We start from the raw sequence: 24,184 nt of genomic DNA on the forward strand, positions 1-24,184 counted from the left end.
TACCTTCCTTGTCCTCCTTGATCTCTCAGCGGCTTTTGATACCGTTGACCATGGTATCCTTTTGGACCACCTGAAGAGGCTGGGCATAGGAGGCACTGTATTACAGTGGTTCCGGTCCTTCCTCTCTGGTAGGTACCAAAGAGTAGCACTGGAGGAGGAGGTTTCAGATCCGTGGCCTCTCACTTGTGGGGTGCCACAGGGTTCTGTCCTCTCCCCGATGCTATTCAACATCTATGTAAAGCCGCTGGGAGCAATCATCAGGAGATTTGGGCTGCAGTGTCATCAATATGCAGATGACACGCAGCTCTATCATTTAAATCTTCACCGAGGTTGGCTGTAGAAACCATGTCCAAATGCCTGGACTCGGTGAGTGACTGGATGGGAAGGAACAAGCTGAAGCTGAATCCTGACAAAACCGAGGTACTGTTTGTGGGAGACAAGGGAAGGCTGGGGGATGTAGACCTGATGTTCAATGGGGTACGATTGCCCCTAAAGGACCAGGTCCGCAGCCTGGGGGTCATTCTTGACTCCCAGCTGTCCATGGAGGCTCAAGTCTCGGCTGTGAGCAGGGCAGCGCTGTATCAACTGCATCTGATACGGAGGCTGCGCCCCTACCTTCCCAACCATTTGCTCACGCCGGTGGTACATGCCCTGGTCACCTCTCGCCTAGACTACTGTAATGCGCTCTACGTGGGGTTACCCTTGAAAACGGTCCGGAAATTGCAACTGGTACAGAATGCGGCGGCTCGTATGATCAAAGGTAGCTGCCGACAAGATCATATTACTCCAGTTTTGAAGGAGTTACATTGGTTACCGGTTGTTTACCGGGCCCAATTCAAGGTGTTGGTTTTGACCTTTAAAACCCTATATGGTTTTGGCCCAGTTTATCTGAAGGAGCGCCTCCAGCACCGTCAGGGATGCCGCTCGACAAGATCAGCCTCTCAAGACCTTCTCTCGATCCCACCGGCTAAATCAGCTAGGCTGGTGAGGACCAGAGAGAGGGCTTTCTCAGTATTGGCCCCCACCCTATGGAACTCCCTCCCAAATGATCTCTGACATGCTCCCTCTATGATGAGCTTCCGCCAGACTTTAAAGACTTGGCTCTTCAGGCAGGCTTTTGGGATGGGTTGAAACTTTTACTGTATGTTTTAAAAATTTTAATGCTTATGGTATGCTTAATGTCTAATGTATTATTCTGTTTTGTACGTCGCCCAGAGTGGCTGGGTAACCAGCCAGATGGGCGACTAATAAATCCAAGAATAAATAAATAAATAAATAAGCCCTGCTACACCAGCTGCTCCTATGGGGAAGGCAACCAGCAAATTGGCAGTCCACACCAAGAGGCCTAGGCTGCTACCACCACCTAGACCTGACTCACAGCCAGAGGCCTTACCTCTATTACTGCCCCCCCAGTGGGCCATCTGGCAGAGACAGCCATGGCACTTTCTTCATCACAGGAGGCAATGATAGCCCACCCCTCCACCAGCAGGCTGGAGGTGGTTGAGGCCACAGGGAAATACAGTTCACAGTGCAGCCTGCAGGTCCTTAAGAGACCAGGAGACCCTCTCTGAAGAAGAAGAAAGGCAACCCATGTTTTTAAACTATATTTTTTCTGCCAGTTCCTCTCCTGAAGCCTTCTCAGGGTTTCAAGAGGCTCCATCACTTCATCCATCTCAACAGGGAATAAGGGAAGCTACCCACTGCCAACATGCTGGCAGTCATGCGCAACTACTGCAGTTTCAATTCTCAGCACAGATGCTCCAACAATTGAAAGAATAACTTAGGGAACCAGTGTTGGTGAACCTGGCTTGGGGTCTGTCCTCTTCATCAGCCCCCCCACAGCACCCGCAAGTGGACATGGCTGCAGCAGGAACATCATCCCAACTGGCGACAGGAGTTCAGTGGGCACACGCCTTGGCCCCATCTCACTTATACTCAACCTCTCCCTAGCTGTGCATCATCGGATCCACACACTGCTGCCCTGGGTAGACACCCTCCTTCGTCCGAAGATCAGAACACAGATCAAGACAATGAGTTAAGTGTCCTGGATGAAGAGGAGTGGAGTGGAGTTTCGGAATCTGAGGAAGTTTCTACCAAAAGGCTCATTTCTTCCCACTCTTGTGCAAGCGATGGAAGCACTGAGTTTGAATTCTATGGAAGACGCTCCAGGTCCTGTAGATCCCAGAGTATCAGCGGTGTGTCCGGATCCAAAACCCAAATCAAGACTGCTTAAGCTTCCGTCCCTACTGCCTAAGGTGATTAAATCAGTGTTTGCAATTTGAAAGTTGATTCCTGTAACTAATAAATATTATATGCTGGAACAACCGCTCATTGATCAACTCAAAGTTCCTCTGGTGGATGCCCCCATAGTAAATTTACTAAATCCATCCCTGACCCTAAGGACTTGGATGCCCGTCTGAAAGACACTATAGAATCCATGAGGCCAACACCTTATCAATCCGGGCAGCATTGGCTGCCTTAGTATTCATGTAAGCATCCCTCCTCTGGCTAGAAGACCTGCTTGATAGCCCACAACAGGACCCGGAAGAGTCTAAAAATCATTGCTGAAGGTGGCCTGGGTAGTGACCTTCATAGTGGATGCATCCATGGATGCCATGCAATTCTCAGCTACATCTTTAGCAGCTGGCATCTATACTAGAAGGACCCTTTGGCTGTGCCACTGGGAGGCAGACCCTACAGCCTAGTTTAACTTAACCTCGGAACCCTATGTAGGGGCCAAGTTGTTTGGAGACTCTGCCCTGGCAGGAGTCCTAGAGTCAAAAGAAAAGAAGTCAATGCCTTCCACTAGGAAAAAGGAAGATAGAAGATCCTTTCGGAGATCTTTCCACCCTTACCTTGCAGCCCAGTCCTTCCAGGGCTCCAGACAACCAGGAAGAGCAAAGGATGGCTGGCCCAGCTGGCTCTTCTGGAATAGACAGAGAGGCCAGGTCAAGGGCCAGCAACACTTCTCCAACAAGGTCGGTTTCGGGGCCCAATCACGAGGCAGCAAGCAATGGTTCTTATGCCAGCACCACCCTGGTGGGAGGTTGTCTGCTGCTCGTTGGTGGATGGAAATATCAACAGACTGATGGGTCCTACAGACCCTATGGCATGGCCTTCACCTGGAGTTCACATCACCACCACCACCGAAATTCGTACCATCCCCCATTTTGACATCCCCAGTCAAACGTGCAAGGATCCGTCGGGCAATCTCTCACCTACTATAAATTGCTGCTATAGAACCAGTCCCTCCAGGGGAGAGATTTTTGGGAAACTACTCTCTCTTATTTACAGTAGCAAAGACAGTTCGTTCAGAGCAGTTCTCGACCTGAAGAGCCTGAACAAGTATGTCACTTACCGCAAGCTTCAAATGGATACCTTGATCAAGGTCAAGAAAGCCATGAGAAGGGGGGACTTCTTAACCTCAATCGACTTACAAGAAGCGTACCTACATGTACCTATCTTCCAACCACGCAGGCATTACCTCAGGTTTGTGATAGGGGAAGATCACTTCCAATACAGAGCCATACCCTTTGGACTGTTGTCTGCTCCCAGGGTATTCACAAAGATTGTGGTTACCTTGGTGGCACAGGGGATTCATGTATACCCCTTTCTGGATGACTTCTTGATCTGCTCCCTGTTGCTGCACAAGCCTTGGGAAGACCTGCACATCACCCTAGACTGTCTAAAAGACCACAGCTTCCTAATCAACCATGCCAAAAATCAATTAACTCCATCTCACTTCATCACCCATCACAGGGCTGCAGTAGACACCGAGCAAGGAGTGATAGCATTAGCACAGGATAGAGTAAGAAAGATTCGCTCAGCAATTATGGCTATCCTCACCGCCCCAGCAGTGGACCTCATGAAATTGGCAGCGGCGTTGGGCTTGATGGTCTCAATCTTCCAAATATCTCCCTGGGCACGGCACCATTCTCAACCCCTTCAGTGGGCGCTACTCTCATTTCAGAGCGATATAGCAATCAGGTGACACAGATGTCAGAGATTATTGGCACAGGTTTGCCAATCCCTCCTATGGTGGATACATGAGCCCAATCTGCAAAGGGGCGTCCCATTCTGAGACCCACCACAGACCCTAATGACCTTGGATGCCAGCCTCATGGGCTGGGGGGCCATATGCGACAATCAGATGGTACAAGGCACCTGGTCAGCACAGGATTCTTTACTTCCCATCAACCTCCTGGAGCTTCGTGCGATTCGCCTGGCATTGAAGCATTTCGCGGAATTGAGATGGTTGGGGGCAGTGCCTATCAGAACAGACAACGACACAGCCAAAGCCCATTCAAACCGCCAGGGAGGTATGCACTCCCCTCAGCTCCAGCAAGAAGCCTCACTTCTGTTCCAGTGGGTGGAGATGCTTCTGGACTCACTCCTGGCAGAGTACTTGAGAGGAGAGGACAACAGTCAAGCAGATTGGCTGAGTTGGGAGCAAGTCCATTAAGGAGAATGGAAACTCCACCTGGTGGCCTTTCAGGAGATCATGGACCACTTTGGGAGAGTCAAGGGGGATCTCTTTGCCGTTCAGCTCAACTGTCAGGTGAAAAGATTCTTCACCAGATATGCCAGCCAGGAGGTAGAAGGGATAGATGCTCTAACATCACTGTGGCCTCTAGGACAGTTCTATGCCTTTCCCCCAATCTCAATAACTCCTAGGGTGTTACAGAAGGTCCATGCCGAAAGGGCAACAGTCCTACTAATAGCCCCGTTCTGGCCAAGGAGACCCTTGTTTCCAGAACTCCTCGACTTGTCAGTAGACCATCCCTGGGAGATTCCCCTCAGTAAAGACCTGTTGTCGCAGGGACAGCTACTGCACTCAGAGCCTCAATGGCTGGCTCTTCATGTATGGAAGTTGAGAGGCGATGCCTGCTAAAGAAAGGCATTCCACCCCCAGTGGTGAAGACCATGATGGCATCTAGATGGCCTTCCACTGGGAAACTGAAAAGCTTTCTTGATCTGGGCACAGAAGAGGAAGCTGCTCCCCAGGAAGGCGAGTATCAATGAGGTCCTGACCTTCCTGCAAGACAGCCTATCCTTAGGGCTCAGACCTAATGCCTTGAAGCATCAGGCCTCAGCTCTATCAGCAATTATGTCTAGATCTCCGGAGACTCCCATGGGTTTACTCCCATACCTTTATTAAGCATTTCCTATGGAGGGGCAACTCTGTTTGCTTCTCCCACAGAGCACTGCTGTCTGACTTGGGATCTACACAAAGTGTTGACAGCCCTCCAAAAAAAACCCCCTGCTGCCTTTAAAGTCGTGTTCCTTGTGGCCATTACTTCAGCCCGAAGAGTGTCTGAGCTGAATGCGTTGTCTGTAGATAAATGTTATTGCATTTCTCATAAAGACAGGGTAGTCCTCCATACTGTCCTCTCTTTCCATCCTAACATCTTGTCAACCTTTCATTGTCAGCAAGAGCTTGTGCTTCCTTCCTTCTGTTCTTCCCCAGTTCATCCCAGAGAAGGCTTGGCCATTCACTGAATATGCGGAGAGCACCCAAAAGTATATATATCAAAGACAAAACAATTCCGCCAAACAGATAACCTATTTGTGTCCTTTCACCCAGCTTCACTAGGGAAGAATGTTTCCTCCTCCACACTAGCTAGATGGATCAAGGCATGCATCACCTTGGCATATGCTTCCCTGTTATTGGCTCACCCAGCCAAGACATTGGTGCATTCTACCAGGGCGGCTGCCACTTCAGCGGTGTTTTCCCACAATGTCTCTCTTCAGGAGATATGCAGGGCGGCTACATGGGCTACCCCTGACATGTTAATCAAGCATTACGAAATCATTTCCTATGCCTCAGCAGTGGCCGCCTTTGGGAGGAGAGTGCTATAGCACTTCCTCCCGGATAACTAAAGTTTTACAGCCCAACCATATCCCACCCTACATGGGTCAGCTTTGGTATGTCCCACCTGAGATTATCTTTCCATGCACAGGAGAAGAGACCTTTGGTCTTACCATGAAACAGTCTTCTCTGTGCATGTCAAAGGTTATCTCGGGTGCTCCCTAAAAAGGGGCTGGGCTGTCTTCCTTGGTTCTGTTTTGCCACATTAGCAGAGAGTGTGTGAATGTTGTTCGTATTGTTTATGTTTTTGTAGTTATTGTTATACTGTTTACTCGTCTACTTGGCTTGTCATCAAGGAACTGCTACAGTCAGTCACAGAGAGCAGAAAGTGCCTGCAAAATTGAACAGCGCTCTTTCTGCCTTCAGCCACTAGGTGGAGCTAGGGTCAACAACCATATATCTAAAAACTACTTTGTGGTGTAGTAGACACAGAATTCTGAAAGCAATGTATTCTGAAAGTAAAGTATCTTAAAACATTCCATGCCATTATCCACTTGCTTCTAATGGAAATGGACTGCCTTCAAGTCAATTCCAACTTATGGCGACCCTATGAATAGGGTTTTCATGGTAAGCGGTATTCAGAGGTTATTTACCATTGCCTTCCTCTGAGGCTGAGAGGCAGTGACTGGCCCAAAGTCACCCAGTGAGCTTCATGGCTATGTGGTGATTTGAACCCTGGTCTCCCAGGTCGTAGTCCAACACTCTAACCACTACGCCCACATATACATTGCAAAACGAGACATACAAAAGGTGACTATGAAATTAATTACTGGAACAAATTTTCATTACTTGATGTATCTTTTTAATCTTTTGTCTACAGGAGTTGGCAAGCAGAATCAGTTGATAGTGGATGCAGTAACTGTATGCAGACTAGTCCTCACCCAGAGTCTTATTGCAGTGAATCATTACACGGTCATACGTTTACACCTCAGACAGATCATTGTACCCCTGAAAAAGTTGAGCCTCCACCTCTAAAGGCAAGTAGAGATAATTGTACTTTCTGCTCCAGTTTTTGCTAATCCTTAACTGGGCTAAGTCAAAGATATCTTTTGAAGTCATATACTCTCATTTTCTTCTCACTAGACCTTCATTACTCGTTTGTCTTGCAACAGGCCACAGCTTTATCAGCCTATCAGTTTTCCTGTTTGTTCAGCTTTGAAACTAGCCTCATATGGATGAAGATTTTCAACCTGTTATAATGGAACTTATTGAATCATTTTTATTATGCTACTAGATAATAGTTGTACTCTAGAGCATCCTGGAAATATTTGTTTTGATAATCATAGATAAGCTGAATGAAAAGTTACTGTGCTTTCTTTTTGGAAGATAGGCATTAATGTCACTTGAAATTTTCATTCTTACTTTAGGTAGATAAAGAGACCAACACAGAAGATACCTTCCCAGAAGAAACAGCTCTGCTTCATAAAAACAGAGCTGGCCGTCGATCCCGGGGCTCTGCATTTGTTCGTAGTGGCACTATTGTTCGCTCACAGACATTCTCACCTGGTGCACGAAGTCAGTATGTTTGCCGAGTGAGTGACTTTAATGATTGAACTATATTGTAAATACAATATCATTTGCTGTAACGTTCGGACCTGGACCTATAAGTGCTTTTTAGGTATTGTCAGGTTTGGTTCCCAAATTCTTTGATTTAAGAGCTTGTTAATGTGTGTGCAGTAGTTTAGGCAAAATTATTATAGCAACAGCAGCAGCATTCATCCCCAAAGTGATGAACAGATTAATACAAAAGAAAACAGAGTGTCTGTGTATGTGGTGATTGTGCAAAAACAATCAGGTATAATAGTATGGCATTTACATATTTCTGGAGTCCTTGTATCTTCCTTGGTATTGAGAGTAAGCACACCGCTTGTTTGAGGGGATAGCTAGTGTACACTACTGCTCACTTTCTCTGTCATGGTTGTGTCAGCCCTTTCTTTGCACAGCCACATAAAGAACGGAGCTTCTAAGAGTCAAGGAACCAAGGGAATATCCTTAAAATGGCTGTGAGACTGATCTCCTTGGTTAAAAAACTCACAACAAGCTGGGGAAAAAAAACTTTTGCCTGAAACCAAGGAAAGCTGTGTACATAATCTTTTTCCAGTTGGTGAACATAGTCCTTCATTGGATAGAAAATCTGTTTAACAGAGGGCAACTTTATATAATATATTTACACTGAACTGAAATTAGCTGTAGAAGTAGGAAAACCTTCATACTGTTTGGAAAGTGCCAAAATGTTGGCTTTCATTCCCCACCTCCCAATACACACACATAAATGCTTGATTTCAGACTCAAAAGCCATTGCATGTAAGTTGGAAAGAAGGTGATACTCATTCAGTTGCAAAACATTTGCAAATGTTTTAGAGAATGCACACATTCTTTTACACAAGAATGTGTTCTGGTGAAGGGAAGTGTAAAATTTAAATTGGGTGGTGAAGGATGTCAGTTCATCAAAAGTTTGTTTCTCAGTGCTAAATATTTTTTATAGTTGTAGCCTCTGCTGTGATGCTTGTTATCTATAGGACTGTGAGATTGCTCCGTAACTGGGGTTTGTTTCCATGCTGCATGCTCCTTTTAGTGGGTGCATCTGTTTCTATTTTGCCCATTATTCAACTATCACTGTTACCAACTACCTGTATCCACTGCTGCCTTCTGAAGTCTTTTAGAAGCCATAGTAAATAATGCTACTGTCTTTCACTACAAATTGCTTGACAGTGCAACTTTTCATAGGAAGGACTTTCATAGGCAGGCTTTTGAAGATGTTGCTATCCATCTGCCAGAATCCTTCCTGGCAAATGGCATGTTCTCAGCTGTTGATCATGATTACATAGAAAGGGGCTTCTGGAGGCAGGTGGTGATAGAAAGAAGTATGGGCAAAACAGCAACCAATCCTAGGTAAACTGCTTTGCTTAGTCCTTTTGTGATGTACAGTGATTTTAGTGATTAATAGTGTTACTCTGGTTTTTGGTGAGGGAAGGAAAGGAGAAGAAAAACACCTGAGGTCCCCTGCAGACTAGCCCAAAGACAACATTTAGTCTGACTTTTTTCTGAATTGATATGAATAAACCTCATTTTATTTATTTATTTTATTTCATTTATATACCGCCCTAAGCCTGACGGCTCTCTGGGCGGTGTACACAAGAGATAAAAACAGCACAATATATAACTACAATAAACACAATAAAGTCAAAAACCAAAAACAAACAAATAACAACAAAAAGCAAACAGCATCATAATACAACATAAAAAGTACAGTTAAAATACACTTTAAAAACAGATTAAAATACACTTTAAAATGCCTGGGAGAATAAAAAGGTTTTCACCTGACGCCGAAAGGATAGCAGCGTCGGCGCCAGGCGCACCTCATCAGGGAGACTGTTCCACAGTTCGGGGGCCACCACCGAAAAGGCCCTAGATCTAGTCACCACCCTCCGAGCTTCTCGATGAGATGGCACTCGGAGGAGGGCCTTAGATGTTGAGCGCAGTGTACGGGTAGGTTCATATTGGGAGAGGCGTTCCACCAGGTATTGCAGTCCCATGCCGTGTAAGGCTTTATAGGTCAAAACCAGCACTTTGAATCTAGCCCGGAAACAAATAGGGAGCCAGTGCAGACGAGCCAGAACAGGTGTTATATGAGCGGACCTTCTGGTCCGCATCAACAGTCTGGCCGCTGCATTCTAGACTAGCTGTAGTTTCCAAATTATCTTCAAGGGCAGCCCAACGTAGAGCGCATTGCAGTAGTCCAATCTAGAAGTTACCAGAGCATGAACAACAGAGGTGAGGTCATCACCGTCCAGATAGGGACGTAGCTGGGCTACCAAACGAAGATGGTAGAAAGCATTCCGTGCCACCGAGGCCACCTGGGCCTCCAGTGACAAGGAAGGATCGAAAAGAACTCCCAAGCTACGAACCTGTTCCTTCAAGGGGAGTGTAACCCCATCCAGAACAGGATGAACATCCACCATCTGGGCAGGGGAAGGACTCGCCAACAGCGTCTCAGTCTTGTCTGGATTGAGCTTCAGTTTGTTCGCTCTCATCCAGTCCATTATCACGGCCAGGCAACGGTTTAGTATGTTAACAGCCTCACCTGAGGAGGATGAAAAGGAGAGAGTTGCGTGTCATCAGCATACTGATGACAACGCACCCCAAAACTCCTGATGACCGCACCCAGTGGCTTCATGTAGATGTTAAAGAGCATGGGGGACAGTACCGATCCCTGTGGGACTCCACAATGGAGAGTCCAGGGTGTCGAGTAATGTTCCCCAAGAACTACCCTCTGGTGACGACCCACCAAGTAGGAGCGGAGCCACTGCCAGGCAGTACCCCCAACTCCCAACTCCATGAGTCTTCCCAGAAGGATACCATGGTCGATGGTATCAAAAGCAGCTGAGAGATCAAGGAGAATCAACAGGGTCACACTCCCCCTGTCCCTCTCCCAACAAAGGTCATCATACAGGGTGACCAAGGCTGTTTCGGTACCAAAACCGGGCCTAAAACTGGATTGAAATGGATCAAGATAATCATTGTCATCCAAGAGCCCCTGGAGCTGGCCGGCAACCACCCGCTCCAGCACCTTGCCCAGGAACGGAACATTCGCCACAGGTCTATAGTTGTTCAAATTATCTGGGTCCAAGGAGGCTTTCTTCAGGAGTGGTCTCACTACTGCCTCTTTTAGGCAGTCAGGGACCACTCCCTCTCTCAAAGAGGCATTTATCACCTCCTTGGCCCAGACGGCGGTTCCGGTCCTGCCAGCTTTCACCAGCCAAGAGGGGCAAGGGTCCAGCACAGACGTGGTCGCCCGCACCGTTCCAAGGATCTTGTCAACATCCTCAAGCTGCACAGACTGAAATTCATCCAAGAAATAAGGACAAGACCGTGCTCTGGACGCTTCATTAGGTCCAACTGCTATAATAGTGGAGTCTAAGTCCCGGCGAATGCAAGCGATCTTATCTTGGAAGTACCCAGCGAACTCGTCACAGCGGGCTACAGAGGAATCTATAGTGTCCCGAGGGCCAGAGTGTAAAAGCCCTCGTACAATTTTAAAAAGCTCCGTTGGGCGGGAAAGTGATGACTTAATGGTGGCAGCAAAATAGCTCTTTTTTGCTGCCCTCGCCGCTACTATGTATCGCTTAGAACAGGCACTTACCAAGGCATAATTGCATTCATCGGGAGTTCGCCTCCATCTGCACTCAAGCCTCCTCCTCTCTTGCTTCATCGCTCTCAGCTCCAAGGTATACCATTGAGCTGTATGAGCTCTACATAGGAGGGGGCGCATGGGAGCAATCGTGTCAACCGCCCGGGTCATCTCTGTCTCATGAGTTGCTGTAATAAAGATAAATGCATGTTACCATTTCATATCTTTTTTTATCAGCTATATCGTAGTGACAGTGACAGTTCTACTCTGCCAAGAAAGTCGCCATTCATCCGAAATACTTTGGAAAGACGTACACTGCGTTATAAGCAGGTATAGTTGTGACTGCAAAATTTGCTGCTTTGCATTGGTTGAGGCACTTTTATGAAAGAAAGCTGAGTTGAATTCATAAAGAATACTTTGATATGGCAATGTAATAATAAATATACAAATCATACATTGCAGCCATAGCTATAAAATGGCTTGTAATAATACATCAGTTTAAAATATATTCATTTGAATGTATTGATTTAGCCCGTATTTGTGGTTAATACCTTGATTAGCAACAAAATAAAAAAATCTCTACATTCAACTGCTTTGAATCTTAAGACAGTCTGTAGTAGAAAGCCAGCATACATAGTAAACACAGAGAAATACAATTCTTAGATTTTTAGCAAGTTGTCACCTCTTTTTAAAGCACCAAATTTAGAATTGTTAAGGACCACCACTGTGATGAGGTAACATGACAACTTGCAAACTGGTTTTATGTTGTCTGTATTCTCTTCCCCATCCCTTTTCTCTCATAGGAATTCCCCTCTTCATCCCATAATTTGGCATTATACTTGGCTTAAATACTATTATGGTTAAAGAGAACTAGGACTGATCTTTTATTCATAAACACAGCTCAAACCATAGTTTTGAAAAACATTGAATATGTTAGCCATAACCATGTTCATGTCAGTGCTGACACAACTCTCAAACTTGATTAAAGCAAACCATGAGATGATAGAATTCTCCTGCGAAGGGGGACAGATTGTATGATAGTCCACATGAAAACAAGCCCCAAATTGTTTCATACTACTTGGGCTTATCTCAGTCATCTTTCAAGAATAAACCACCATATTTTTTTTTTATTTTTTATTTACAGTTTTTTGTAGCACGCTCTTCATTGAATAATTTCAGTGCCAGAGCAATGAAAAAATAATAAAGATAAATAAAAATATACAAACATCGACAAACCATGTAATAAACAGGTCCAGTAAATGGATTAACAATAATGTCAGAATGCAGACAAGCACAACTTCGTAATGACAAAAGCAAAACTTCCAATTTAACCTAGATAAACACAAATACAGTCAAACAGATTAAGCAACCCATGATCTTAACAACAGCTCCCACCCCATTTTTCACCTGTGGCAGTCCTCTCACTCCCTTTCTGTTTCTCACACAAATAGGGCCCACTCTGTGCTAGCAGACTCCCACTGTGGCTTCTGAACCTTTCCTCCCACTCTCACCCATCCAGGCTCTCACCCTGAGTGGGCTGAATTGTTGCCTACTGGGGACCGGATCTGTTGGCTGGTGCTGCTTTGAAAGCATTCTGTTAGCCTAACAAGCAGTATTGAAGCAAGTTCATTCTTTGTCCGTTATCTGCTGCTTTTACTGGTCTGGTTTTTTCCCTCCCCCAAAATATTGGTATTAATATTGATATTTTCTTTCTAATATCAATATTTTCTTCAAAAATACAGATATTTTTGAAGAAAATATTGATAATTTGAAAGAAAATATTGATAAAGGAAAGGAAAGCGGCTTTGCTGCCTCCTCCTGTGACTGAGGCTAGTCAGTTTTCTCGTTAGCAGAGACTGTCTGTTTTCCTTTTGGAAAGGAGAAAATCAGCTTTCAGTGTATTTCCTCCTCGGCAAGCCCTGAGTCTTTAACATGGGCACAGCTTGGCTTCCTTTTCCCCTTCCTTGGAGCTTGGATTACCCAAGTGGAGGAGGATGCCAGAGAGAGAGAGAGACCTGTACTGTTGTGCTGTGAGTGAAATTAATAAAAGAACAATATATTTGAGGGGGAATCTGGTGTCGGGGAAAGCCGCTGAAATTCAGAGCAAATAGGATCACTTCACAAAGATGGGAGAATATGCAAAAAAAAAACACACAAAAGAAAAGTGGAGTGGCAATAAGCCACAGCTGGTGTTTGCTAGATAGGGCTGGAGGACATTCCTCAGTGGGGATGACTCTTCCTACTGGTCGTTACAGGCAGGGTCTCGAAGCTTCTTTGTCTCCTCTCCTGAGGGAGGAGTCGTCCCTCTCTCCAGACCGGCCCTGCCTGCGGTCAGTGAAGGTTGTGTGTTTATTCTCGCTTTTCTACTCTCAGAGCTTCTTCCTTTTGTTTTTCATTTCTCTTTCTCAGCATCTTTACACATGCTAATTCTCTCCTCTCCTTACGTCTGTCTTAATTATTCCCTGCCTGTTTCCCTCCCCTTCCCTGCCTTCACCCCGCGGGCCTGGGGCTCGGGAGGTTTGGCTTAACCTGGCTGCATTCCCCGGCGTCGGAATGGAGGTTGAAGAAGGGTGGAGCGTGGCTAGCTGCAGCGTTCCAGCAGTAGCAGCAGCCGCTCAGACGGGAGACTCTCCCCTCGCTCCATGGAGCTGCATTTCCGCAATGCTCACGTTTAGTGGGATCGTGGCTTCTGGCTCCCCCCCTCCTCCCACTGATTCTATAGGAAGAACAAGGCTTGTTTCGTCGCCAGAGAGCGTCTCTCAGCAGAGGGTTGAGCGGCGCCTGCTAAGGCAGCTCACCTTTGAAGCGACTTCACACGCTGTTCCCTCAGCGTCAAGGAGTCAAGGCTGCCATATTATGGCCTCACCCTCTTCCTTCCCGCCTTCCTGCCAAGAGCCCTGCCACGTGGGGGAGGTGAGGGACATAGAGGAGTCATAGCAACCAGTCTTCTCTCCCTCCCTGAGCGTAGACAGCGGGGGGACGAATCTCCTAGAAGAAGGTATGGATGTTCCCCCCCAACTCTGTTTCCCAAGTTCATGACTTGGGTTAAAGAGTATATCACTTCCGAAATCAGTGATTCTCTCCAACACATCCTTAAACATAAGAAGCGCAGACACTCAAGGAAGCGCTCGAGGCGCTTATCCCCCTCCACTGACTCCAGCAGGGAGGACGGTCATGGCAGTTCGCCATCGTGACACAACCATTCCAGGTCCTCTTCCCTTTCCAATCAAGTCCTCAGTCGGGGGGGCTTGCCCCCAGCCACTGCTATAACACACGTGTGGGATGCTGAATGGTCATCACCATGCAAATCAAAGCTACCTGGCAAGTGGGCAAAGAAGCATTATGTCTTTGCTGACAGGATCATGGCAAGGCTGCGTTTTCCCACAGTGGACCCACCTATTGCTGCCCTTGCAAGTTCTGCAGGGATCCCAACAGAAGGGGATCAAGGACCAGTGCAATAAGCGAGTTGAAGTGGCTCTTCGCAGGAGTTTTGAAGCAGATGCGGTCGGCTTTAGAGCAGCGGCCACTTCCTCAGTTTTTTCCACAGCAGTCTTTATGTGGGCTGAAGAGTTGGGTGCACGAGATGATGTCCCAAAATTCATTAAGGATGGTTTAAAGAAAATGGCGTATGCCTCTGCTCTGTCAGCTGATGCATCCATGGATGCCCTACAATTTGTGGCGCGGTGTATGGCTGCCTGCACCGTGGCACGATGTAACATTTGGCTCAGGCAGTGGGCAGTAGACACAGGGTCACAGACTCACCTCACTGCCCTACTCTTCTCAGGTTCTAAGCTATTCGGTGAGCCCCTCGAGGCTCACCTGGTGGAAACTAGGAACAAAAAGAAAGCACTCCCTATGGCTAAAAAAGAGGAATGGAAGGGCAGGCAAAACCAGCTTTTTCGTTCCTCAAGGCAGCCTTCTAGATTTTGCAGTCAGCCTTCCAACAGGCCTCGCTGGGGCAGACAAGACGGGGTGGGCACGCTTCCTCCACTAAATTGGGAGGCACCTCCTTCTCAGGGAGGACCCAGAAGGGTGCCCAAAAGGGCCCCTCCTCCTGTCTGGCAGTTCCCAGAGGCCTCTCGCAGGGTGGGAACAAAGCTTCTAGAGTTTGCCCCCTGCTGGAGAGACATCACCTCAGACAACTGGGTGCTGGACACGGTGTCCATGGGATATGCCATAGAGTTTGTTCAAATTCCACACGACCGGTTTCGACCCACCCCAAGGTCTCGAAAGCCGAAGCACCTGCACAACCTGGAAGCTATTCAGCACCTGTTGAACATTCGGGCGATAGAGACTGTAGTTCCCTCAGAGAGGAAATCAGTGGTCTATTCAATTTTTTTCTTAGTAAACAAAAAAAATGGCAATACAAGAGCTATTTTGGATCTCAGATGGGTCAACAGGTGGGTGGCCAGGAAACACTTCTAAATGGAAACCCTTCGTTCCATCACTGCAGCCATAAGAAAAGGGGATTGGCTGACCTCTGTGGACCTCTCTGAGGCGTATCTACACATTCCAATTTGCAGACAGCATAGACGCTTTCTCCAGTTCTCATACAAGAACAGACACTTCCAGTACATGGCTTTGCCCTTTGGCCTTTCCTCAGCACCAAGGGTTTTCATCAAGGTGCTGGTTGCTGAGGTGGAACATCTCAGGACAATGGGGATATCCTATCTGGATGACATCTTGGTGAGAGCACCATCCAGGGACCAGTCATGCACAGACACCATCTCACCATGGCATGGCTCCAGGGGCTGGTCTTCGTAGTGAACTTGGAGAAGAGCATGCTGATCCCATCTCAAATTATTCTGCACTTAAGGGTAGTCCTGGACATGCAACTTTTCCGCATGAGGCTCACCAAAGAAAGGGCTTCAAGACTTCACCTGCTTCTTCGGGAAGCGGGGTCATCACCAGAAATGGACTTGATGAGTCTAGCCCGGCTCTTGGGGTCAATGGTCTCAGCATATGACTAGTTCAGTGGGCCCAATTTCACTCAAGAACATTACAACAGATTCTTCTACCCTACCAGAAGGCAATTCTTTTATGACACAGATGCTCGGTGCCCATTCCTCTGACAGTGAGAACAGAGCTCTGGTGGTGGCTGGAGCCTCAATGGTATATGGTCAACAATGGAGGCGGAGCTCAATATAAATGTATTGGAGTTACGGGCCATCAAGCTGGGTCTGCAGGAATTTGCACCAGAGATCAAGGGGAGGCATCTCCTCATACCCGACAACTCATCTGCAAAAGCTTATGTCAACAGACAAGGGGGCACAAGATCGAAGGGCCTAATGCTCGAAGCGGAGCGTCTGTTCAAACGTGCGGAGCGGCATCTTGCCTCTCTGAAGGCCGAACACCTGGCGGGCACAAACAACTTTGTAGCCGACTGGCTCAGCAGGACAGCAATCGAGGCAGAATGGCAGCTGTACCCAGCAGTTTTCCTACAAGTGGTGCACAGGTGGTGAGAACCGGTAGTGGATCTCTTTGCCACACCTGAAAACGCACAGCTAGACAGGTTCTTCACAAGAACACCGTGTCACCAGGCTCAGGGCACAAACGCCCTCATTCTGCAGTAGCCACAAGGCCTCCTGTATGCCTTTCCTCCGTTGGGGCTGATACAACGGACAATCCAGCAGGTTCGGACATTGAAGGCGGAAATTATTCTTGTGACACCGTATTGGCCTCGACATCCCTGGTTTCCGGACCTGCTGAACATATCAGTCGATACACCATGGCAGGTCCCCATTCGAACGGATCTTCTGATTCAGGGCCCAGTCTGCCACCCTCGACCAGAGCTATTCCAGCTAACAGCTTGGAGGCTGAGCGGTTGTGGTTGAGCGGCAAGGGCTTTAAGCGGAAAGTGCTTGACACGCTACTGGCCTCGCGTAGATAGTCCACGAACAGGGTTTACTCGTCCACCTGGAAGGTTTTCTTGTCCTGGTGCTCTGTGAACACAGTGGAACCTTTGTCTCGAGACATCAAGGGCCCCCTGGGGTTTCTCCAGTCGGGCCTAGATAAGGGTCTGAGCGCAGCCACCATCAAGAGACAAGCAACAGCGCTTAGTAGTATTTTATTAAGCCTAGGGGGCCCTCCGCTTTCCTCCAACCCATTCCTTAAACGTTTTCTAAGAGGGGTGACACTTATTTCCCCACCAATGATTCACAGGTTTCCAAATTGGAACCTTAACTGGGTGTTGACGGCGTTAACAGGACCACCATTCGAACCAATGGCTACCTGCCCCCTGAACCTCTTGACATTCAAAACAGTTTCTCTGGTATCCATTACTTCAGCGCACAGAGTTTCTGAGTTAGGGTCATTGTCTCGGACCCTCAACTGTGCGTGTTCCAACAGGACAAGGTGGTCCTCCAACCAGACCCGGCATACCTATCTAAAATCAGTTCCATTTTCCATAGGTTACAGGAAGTGGTTCTCCCTTCATTCTGCCCTGCTCCCTCCTGTGCCCAGGAACGCAGGTGGCGCTCCCTTGATGTGTGGAGGGCTCTTCGTTTATACCTAGAACGTATCTTATAGTTCAGGAGGTCAGAGGCCCTCTTCGTGGTCTTCTCTGGGAAATCAAAGGGGTGTATGGTGACTACCTACTCTATCTCGCGCTGGCTCAGAGCGGCTATAGCACATGCATATGAAGTGCTGGGTAAGGAACCCTATTGGGTACCACAGCACACTCAATTTGGGGGTCGGCGGCTTCTGCAGTGTTTAAGGGGGGTTTCCCGATAACAGATATGTGTAGGGCGGCTACATGGGCTTCTCCACACACCTTCATCAGGAACTACAAAATAGACTCATTCTCATCAGCCGATGCTGCATTTGGTAGGAAGGTGCTCCAGAAGGTGTTGCCTCCTTGCTAGAGGAATCCCACCCGGAGTTCTAGTACACTGCTCAGTCATATCCCTACTGAGGAATGTCCTCCAGCCCTATCTAGCAAAAATGGAAATTTTACTCACTGTGAATTTCTATTTGAAGATAGGGCTGGAGGACATTCCACCCACCTCTCATTCCTCTGCTTTGACCTTCTGGAGCGGGGGGCAGGGGGAGTTAGGGCTTCTGCCAGCACCTTACATTTGCACACGTTGTTTTATTGTGCGTCTTCCTTCCTGTGTGACTTCCCCCCCCCCCCAGCACTCTGTGTTGGTTTGTCTCTTCTCTGCAGCTGTTTCCTAGTATAGGCTTCCACTATAGGGATGTCTGAATGGTTGCGGATATGGGGCCCGAGGAGTGCTCCTGGCTCTGTCAGTTCGGTGTGGAGAAAGGGACGACTCCTCCCCCAGGAGAGGAGACGAAGAAGCTTCGAGACCCTGCCTGCCACGACCAGTAGGAGGAGTCATCCCTACTGAGGAATGTCCTCCAGCCCTATCTTCAAATAGAAATTCACGGTGAGTAAAATTTCCATTTTCTCTTCCCTTCCTGGTCCCAGCAAAACTGAGGCCTCAAGGCCAATAAGGGTGCCCACTAGATGAATTCGCTGGCCACTTCCATCTCTTTCTTCCTTGCCAGCTGGCATAAACTGTTGGTAGCTGTGAAATGAAGCTGTTCCAAAAAGACATGGACAGGGTTAACAGCACACTCTAGAGCTCAAGGCCGCGGAGAAGCCGAAGGCTGCAGCTGGCAGGACCGCTGCCAAGGCTATAAATTGCTATGGCAACGTCTCTGGTGGGGGGGTGCATTGTCGAAAGAAAGTGAAAGAGAGAGGAACTTGTATAACTGCTATTGAATCAGTAAAAGGATTCATCGTACTGGCGTGTCGTCTCTAATCTATTCGAACTGGTTAACAACTGGCATACTGGCGTACGCATTGCCTTAACAGGCACTTCGCAATTCCAACATAAACAGCATTTGGTGTCCCCATCCTGTGCTAGAGGAAAGGATGGAGCTTGGCTGTTTTTTTTACCTTGTTTTTATACATTTGAGACTTATTACTACATTAATGTCTTAGCAATCATGTAGATCATCTCTGGCTGACCTTATGGAAAGGACTTCACTAGACCTGGAGCTGGATCTTCAGGCATCCAGAACAAGGCAGAGGCAGTTGAATGAGGAATTATCTATTCTGAGGGAGTTGCGGCAGCGCCTGGAGGATGCCCAGCTTAGAGGTCAAATGGATCTGCCTCATTGGGTACTTCGGGATGAACGATTTCGAAACTTGCTGAAGGAAGCAGAGAGGCAGGTATGACATCTTTGGGACTACAGAAGATTGCATTCAGGAGTATTACATTATGCATAAAGTTCTGAGATAAGTAACTGAGCTTTATAATTTTTGACTATTTTAAAATTTTAATCTTTACTCCAGTGAAATTGTTACAGAACAGAGTGTAATAAGTGCAAATCTTCTACTAATGAAAAGGTAGGCCTTGGTAGTTCCGCCACCCTCAAAAGTGTGGGGAAGATGGCTTTCACCTGGGAGATGGCTTTCTCTGGGAGATGAGAGAATTATGGAATTCTCTCCCCGCAAAAGAGGTGCACCTAGCATCATCATTAAGCTTCTGCTCTATGCTGAAGATCTACCTCTTTACCTTGACTTGGGAGGAGTAGCCTGTGTGAGGTTGGCCTCTATTCAAGTGAAAATGAGCTTTTATCATAAGCCCAATGTCCTCCTTACAGGGTTTTTTTGTTTTCATATACTTCCTCTTTAGACAAGACAGACCAAACTTGAACATCACCAACAACAAGCAGCTGAAAAATTGCTTAAAAAAGCATCCAAAGAAGTTTACCAGCTGCGTGGTCAAAACCAGAAGGAGCCTATTCAGGTGCAGACCTTCCGGTAAGTAGTTAAATGCAAACTGAATATGGTTTATCCTATCCTTTCAAATAAACTCTGATATACTAATGTTTCTGGACATTATATTTTTTGAAATTTTCAGTCAGGTTGTGTTATCTTTCAAAGTGTTTGCTTTATTATTATTTTTCTTCTCTACGTACTGCTTATTTATAAACATTTCTCCAGTTTAGTTTCAAGTAGGATTGGTAAATTTAATATATACCTTGAATTCTGCATGATAAAAATCAAAGGAGCCAGACATTTTAAAATTGATAGTTATTTTGTTGAGCATTTGATGTGGAGAATCAGTTTACAAACATTCAAAATAAATAATGCAAATAAATAATTGAATCATTGAGCTCTTGTGGGTATGTCTCCAGAAGGTGATAAAATATGTATAAGGGCAATTTTAATGGAAAAGTGGGGTATAAGTCTGTAACAAATAAAAAAAAAAGTAATCAGCAGGATCTCCAGACTAAGCCCTAGTTCTCACTGAGGTGGTAAACCTGTGATTGGGCTGCATGACTTCAAACGTCAGTTCTGTGCAAAGCTGAACAACTGTGGAAATAGTTGATTGTCCTTTTAACAACATGAAACTTAAAACTGCCAAAAGGATTTGTAGTTCAGAAATATTCAGTTAAACAAATTGAACTGAGTTGTAATTTATTAGATATGTTAGTTTCAGCTTTCTGAAATTGCAAGTTTGAAAAGTTATATTGTCATCATGCTTTAATATAAAACTTACAAGCGATCAAAGAATGTACTTAATTTTTTGTACAATATTTTTTCCCCACCAATTGCAGGGAGAAGATAGCATTCTTTACGAAGCCAAGGATCAACATACCTCCTCTGCCGGCTGATGATGTATGACGTGTTACTTTGTAAACATGAAGTATTTATCTGCCTGTTTAAAATGAAGTTATTAAACTAGTTAAGTTTATTTTTAAAATCGTCATGCAAAGACTATTAATATACACATTTTGTAAAATAAATAAAGTAAACAAAAACATATATATAAATATATACATATATATATATATATTTTATAATAGTGACTGCGGCAAGGCTTGGTTTTTCCTTGTTGTGAAATTGACATCTCTGAAAAAAACTTATTTTATATTAAAAAAAAATCAGCTATCCTGTTAGAGTGTGTACTGTTTTTATGCTGTTTTATTTGACTTAAAAGGCTGGTAGACAGAAACAAAGTGAGTTCAGGCAAATTCACTGTATTGTAATTTATTTATAGTAACTCGTTTTCCTTGAAGGAAAATATTTACTTTAAGATGTATTTTAAAAGACAGAAATTTTGTTACTCAGTATTTGTCATACAGTAGAATGGAACCATTGAGCTGGTTTTGTTTCTGATAGCTGAAATGAAAATACTATGTTCTATATTTGTCACTTTTTAATCGGCTTTACTGCATCTTACAATGTAACATGTATTTTTGGCACTGTTTTGATATCAAAATATTACCTGCAATGTTTCCTTTTTTTAAAAAAAAACCCATTAAAATGCCATTAAACATTGCAGGGTGCAACTGCATGTTCTTACTGTGCACTACTAGATTGTTCTTATTTCTGTTGTGTCAAATATGTCTTTTATCATGTTAACTAGTTTTTCTGTTGAACGAGGGAAGGTAGAAGGTGACAGTCTGTCTTTCTCTAGCTATTATTTTAAGAAAGGTGCTTGTGACTTCTTCATGTTAATTACCAGCACAGGATTTGGACAGTTCTACTATTTTTCTGTTCTAGAAATTGGTTAGGACCTCATTTAGGAAATATCCAAAAGTATCATAGGACTATCAGTTTCTTAGATTTCCTCATAAATTTTGCATTCATAATTTTTGTTTCATGACATTTTCCTTGAAGTGTTGCTCAAATTTAAAACCATACTGCTTCTGGTGCTTGATCCTAATGTCCAGCAGAGTGGGTCATGTGTTACATATAGACTAGATGCCATGGATCAAATAGCAGGTCATGTTTGTAGAAGCATCATCACAGTGATGTGAATTTTACCTATGGTTCACCCAACCCTTTATCTACTCTCGCAATTAAAAAAAAATGTGTACCTGCCTGGAACTTTTTTAATTTTTGGACTATGAGCAGACAATACCTCTTTATCCTATAACTTTTTGTGAAGGCTACAAACTTTTTTTTAATGAAACCGGGGCTCTTTAGGTTTCCATACCTGCTGCTATGCAAAATTCAACTATGTCGAATACTCTTGCAATATTACAAATGTTCCTCAAAATGTTACTGACCAGATAGTGATACATTTTGTGGTGTGGGTTTTAGTCTGTGCTTATACTTTTATCTTTGTTTTCTTTGTTTCTGTTAATTTGTATTCTTTTTTCTTTAATATTTAGTTTTCTGACAACCTCTTCTGACCTCATATTACATGCACATTTTAAATATATTTTCCTATTCACAATTCTAATAATAATTTAAAAGTGATAGTACATTCTCACATGGAACTGAGATTATTGTTCTGAATGTACTTAATTCTGTTAAATTTGGTAAGAGGAGTATGTACTAAAGCAGTTTATTGTCCTATTAAAAATTCTTCTTCAAATGGGTTCCATAGCTTTGGAAGAAGTTCACTTGGGCTTTAATATAGCTTGTAGTTTTTGTTAACATTGGACTGTCACCTTATATTCCCGAGAGTGCCACTTCTTGTGTCTTGCAAATGTAAGAAAATAACTGTTTATTATGCTGTTATATTCAGCTTCAGTTACCCAAAGAATTATGTCCCACAGAAGGGGAGCCTGCCTTTTGGGACATCACAGTTTTTTTTATAGGACACTGCCAAGTCAGACTTTGGTATTAGTTCAAAATCAAGCAATGCCTTAGGGAAGCTTGATACCAAAGAAAGTTGTTAAGCTAAAATCAAGTCAGCATTCCCTATGGCATTTGGAACTCAAGCACTGTGTTAAGGTCATGAGACCCTAACCATTAAATTGTTTTTTATAGTCTGTTTTGACAGAGATTTTAAACCCATGTGTAGTTCACATTATTAGATCTGAATTAAAGATGATCAACATAATCTTGCACATGTTTACTCAAAAGTAAGATCTATTAAGTACCAATGAGACTTATTCCTAGGTAAGTGTGCACAGGATTGCAGCCTTAGTCTGTTAAATTAATGTGAATTTTGTAAGATTACATTTTGATGTATGCTGCAAGCTTTTCTGTTAATTGGAAATGATAAACGTTTGGCATTATCATCTCTGACTGCTCTATAGAATCTCTGTTTGGTATGCTAGTAGATTAAAAAAGTGTCTCTTTGTCTGGAAAAATTGATCTCAGAATTCCAAAACAAAGGAATAGGAATAAATGGTTGGAACTGGGATGGAGGTCTAAAGGGAAAAGAGCTGATCATTGCTGTAGTAGTTCAGTACTTAGGAAAAATTTGAAAGTGTCAGTATTTCCCAGCACTTAACAAGAGGCAATATTGAGTTGTTCGATTCTGTTACAATCTGACATGCGATTCGTTTGGGTTACAAGTGAGCAGCTCCCAGTGCTCTTGAAAAACGCAGTAGACGAAGCAGACTTCCCCCTCCCCCCCAGTGAATACAAATGAGCGCTATATACAAGGACCATTTTCTATCACCTCTGGTGTGTACCCCTTGCTTGTGATAAAGAGCAGTCAGTGTAAATACTTTGCCATCTCTTGTGACAAATTACTGTTTTTTGTTTTTGTATGTTAAGCCTATGTGGCATAAATGGAAAGCACTGTATTTGGGATATAATTTTTTTTGGGGGGGGGCTTCCTGATAAAAGATACTGCTGGGCTATAAGTGGTAGCCACTATGCAGTATGCACAGAGTGTTTAGGGAAGGTAAGATTCTGTCTGTCAAAATGAATACTATTTCAGTGTGTTAAAATGTAATACCCTCTTCAGTATTCATTTCTTGTGTTTGTCAGTTTCTGAATGGATTGTGTCATTTGTATTTGAAAGGTATTCTGAAAAATAAATTTTTAAAACAACTTGCCTTAAGTACAGAACTTTGTATATCTATCTGACAGTTAACCACTGCTAGAATTAATTCTAGGTCATAGTTAAACCATCATTAAAACAAGAACTTAAAAATCTGCTCCAGCTGTATCCACCATCATGTGACATCCAACTGACATTTATTTATTATTTATTTATTATTTGATTTATATCCCGCTCTTCCTCCCAGCAGGAGCCCAGGGCAGCAAACAAAAGCACTAAAAACACTTTAAAATATCATAAAAACAGACCTTAAAATACATTAAAACAAAACAACTTTAAAAACATTTTTTAAAAAGCTTTAAAAACATCTTAAATAAAAAGGGTTAAAAACATATTGTTTAGGGGAAAAAATGTTTTTTAAAAAAACATATTAAAAAGCGATTCCAACACAGACTGGGATAGGTCTCAACTTAAAAG

At 44.6% G+C, this 24,184-nt stretch overlaps 1 protein-coding gene across 1 annotated transcript in view; it reads left to right on the forward strand.

The window, feature by feature from the left end:
* The window catches only part of WWC3 (WWC family member 3), a 63,950-nt gene extending 40,225 nt beyond the window's left edge, over window positions 1-23,725 (forward strand). The window contains exons 10-15 of the mRNA XM_061627087.1: window positions 6,690-6,846; window positions 7,237-7,401; window positions 11,238-11,330; window positions 18,949-19,179; window positions 19,646-19,773; window positions 20,574-23,725. Coding sequence (XP_061483071.1) covers window positions 6,690-6,846; window positions 7,237-7,401; window positions 11,238-11,330; window positions 18,949-19,179; window positions 19,646-19,773; window positions 20,574-20,640 — 841 coding nt within the window. The 3' untranslated portion in view covers window positions 20,641-23,725. The remainder of the gene's footprint in view (window positions 1-6,689; window positions 6,847-7,236; window positions 7,402-11,237; window positions 11,331-18,948; window positions 19,180-19,645; window positions 19,774-20,573) is intronic.
* Window positions 23,726-24,184: the final 459 nt, after the last annotated feature.

The sequence above is a fragment of the Rhineura floridana genome, chromosome 5 (genome assembly GCF_030035675.1).
Source record: "Rhineura floridana isolate rRhiFlo1 chromosome 5, rRhiFlo1.hap2, whole genome shotgun sequence".
Classification (NCBI taxonomy): domain Eukaryota; kingdom Metazoa; phylum Chordata; class Lepidosauria; order Squamata; family Rhineuridae; genus Rhineura; species Rhineura floridana.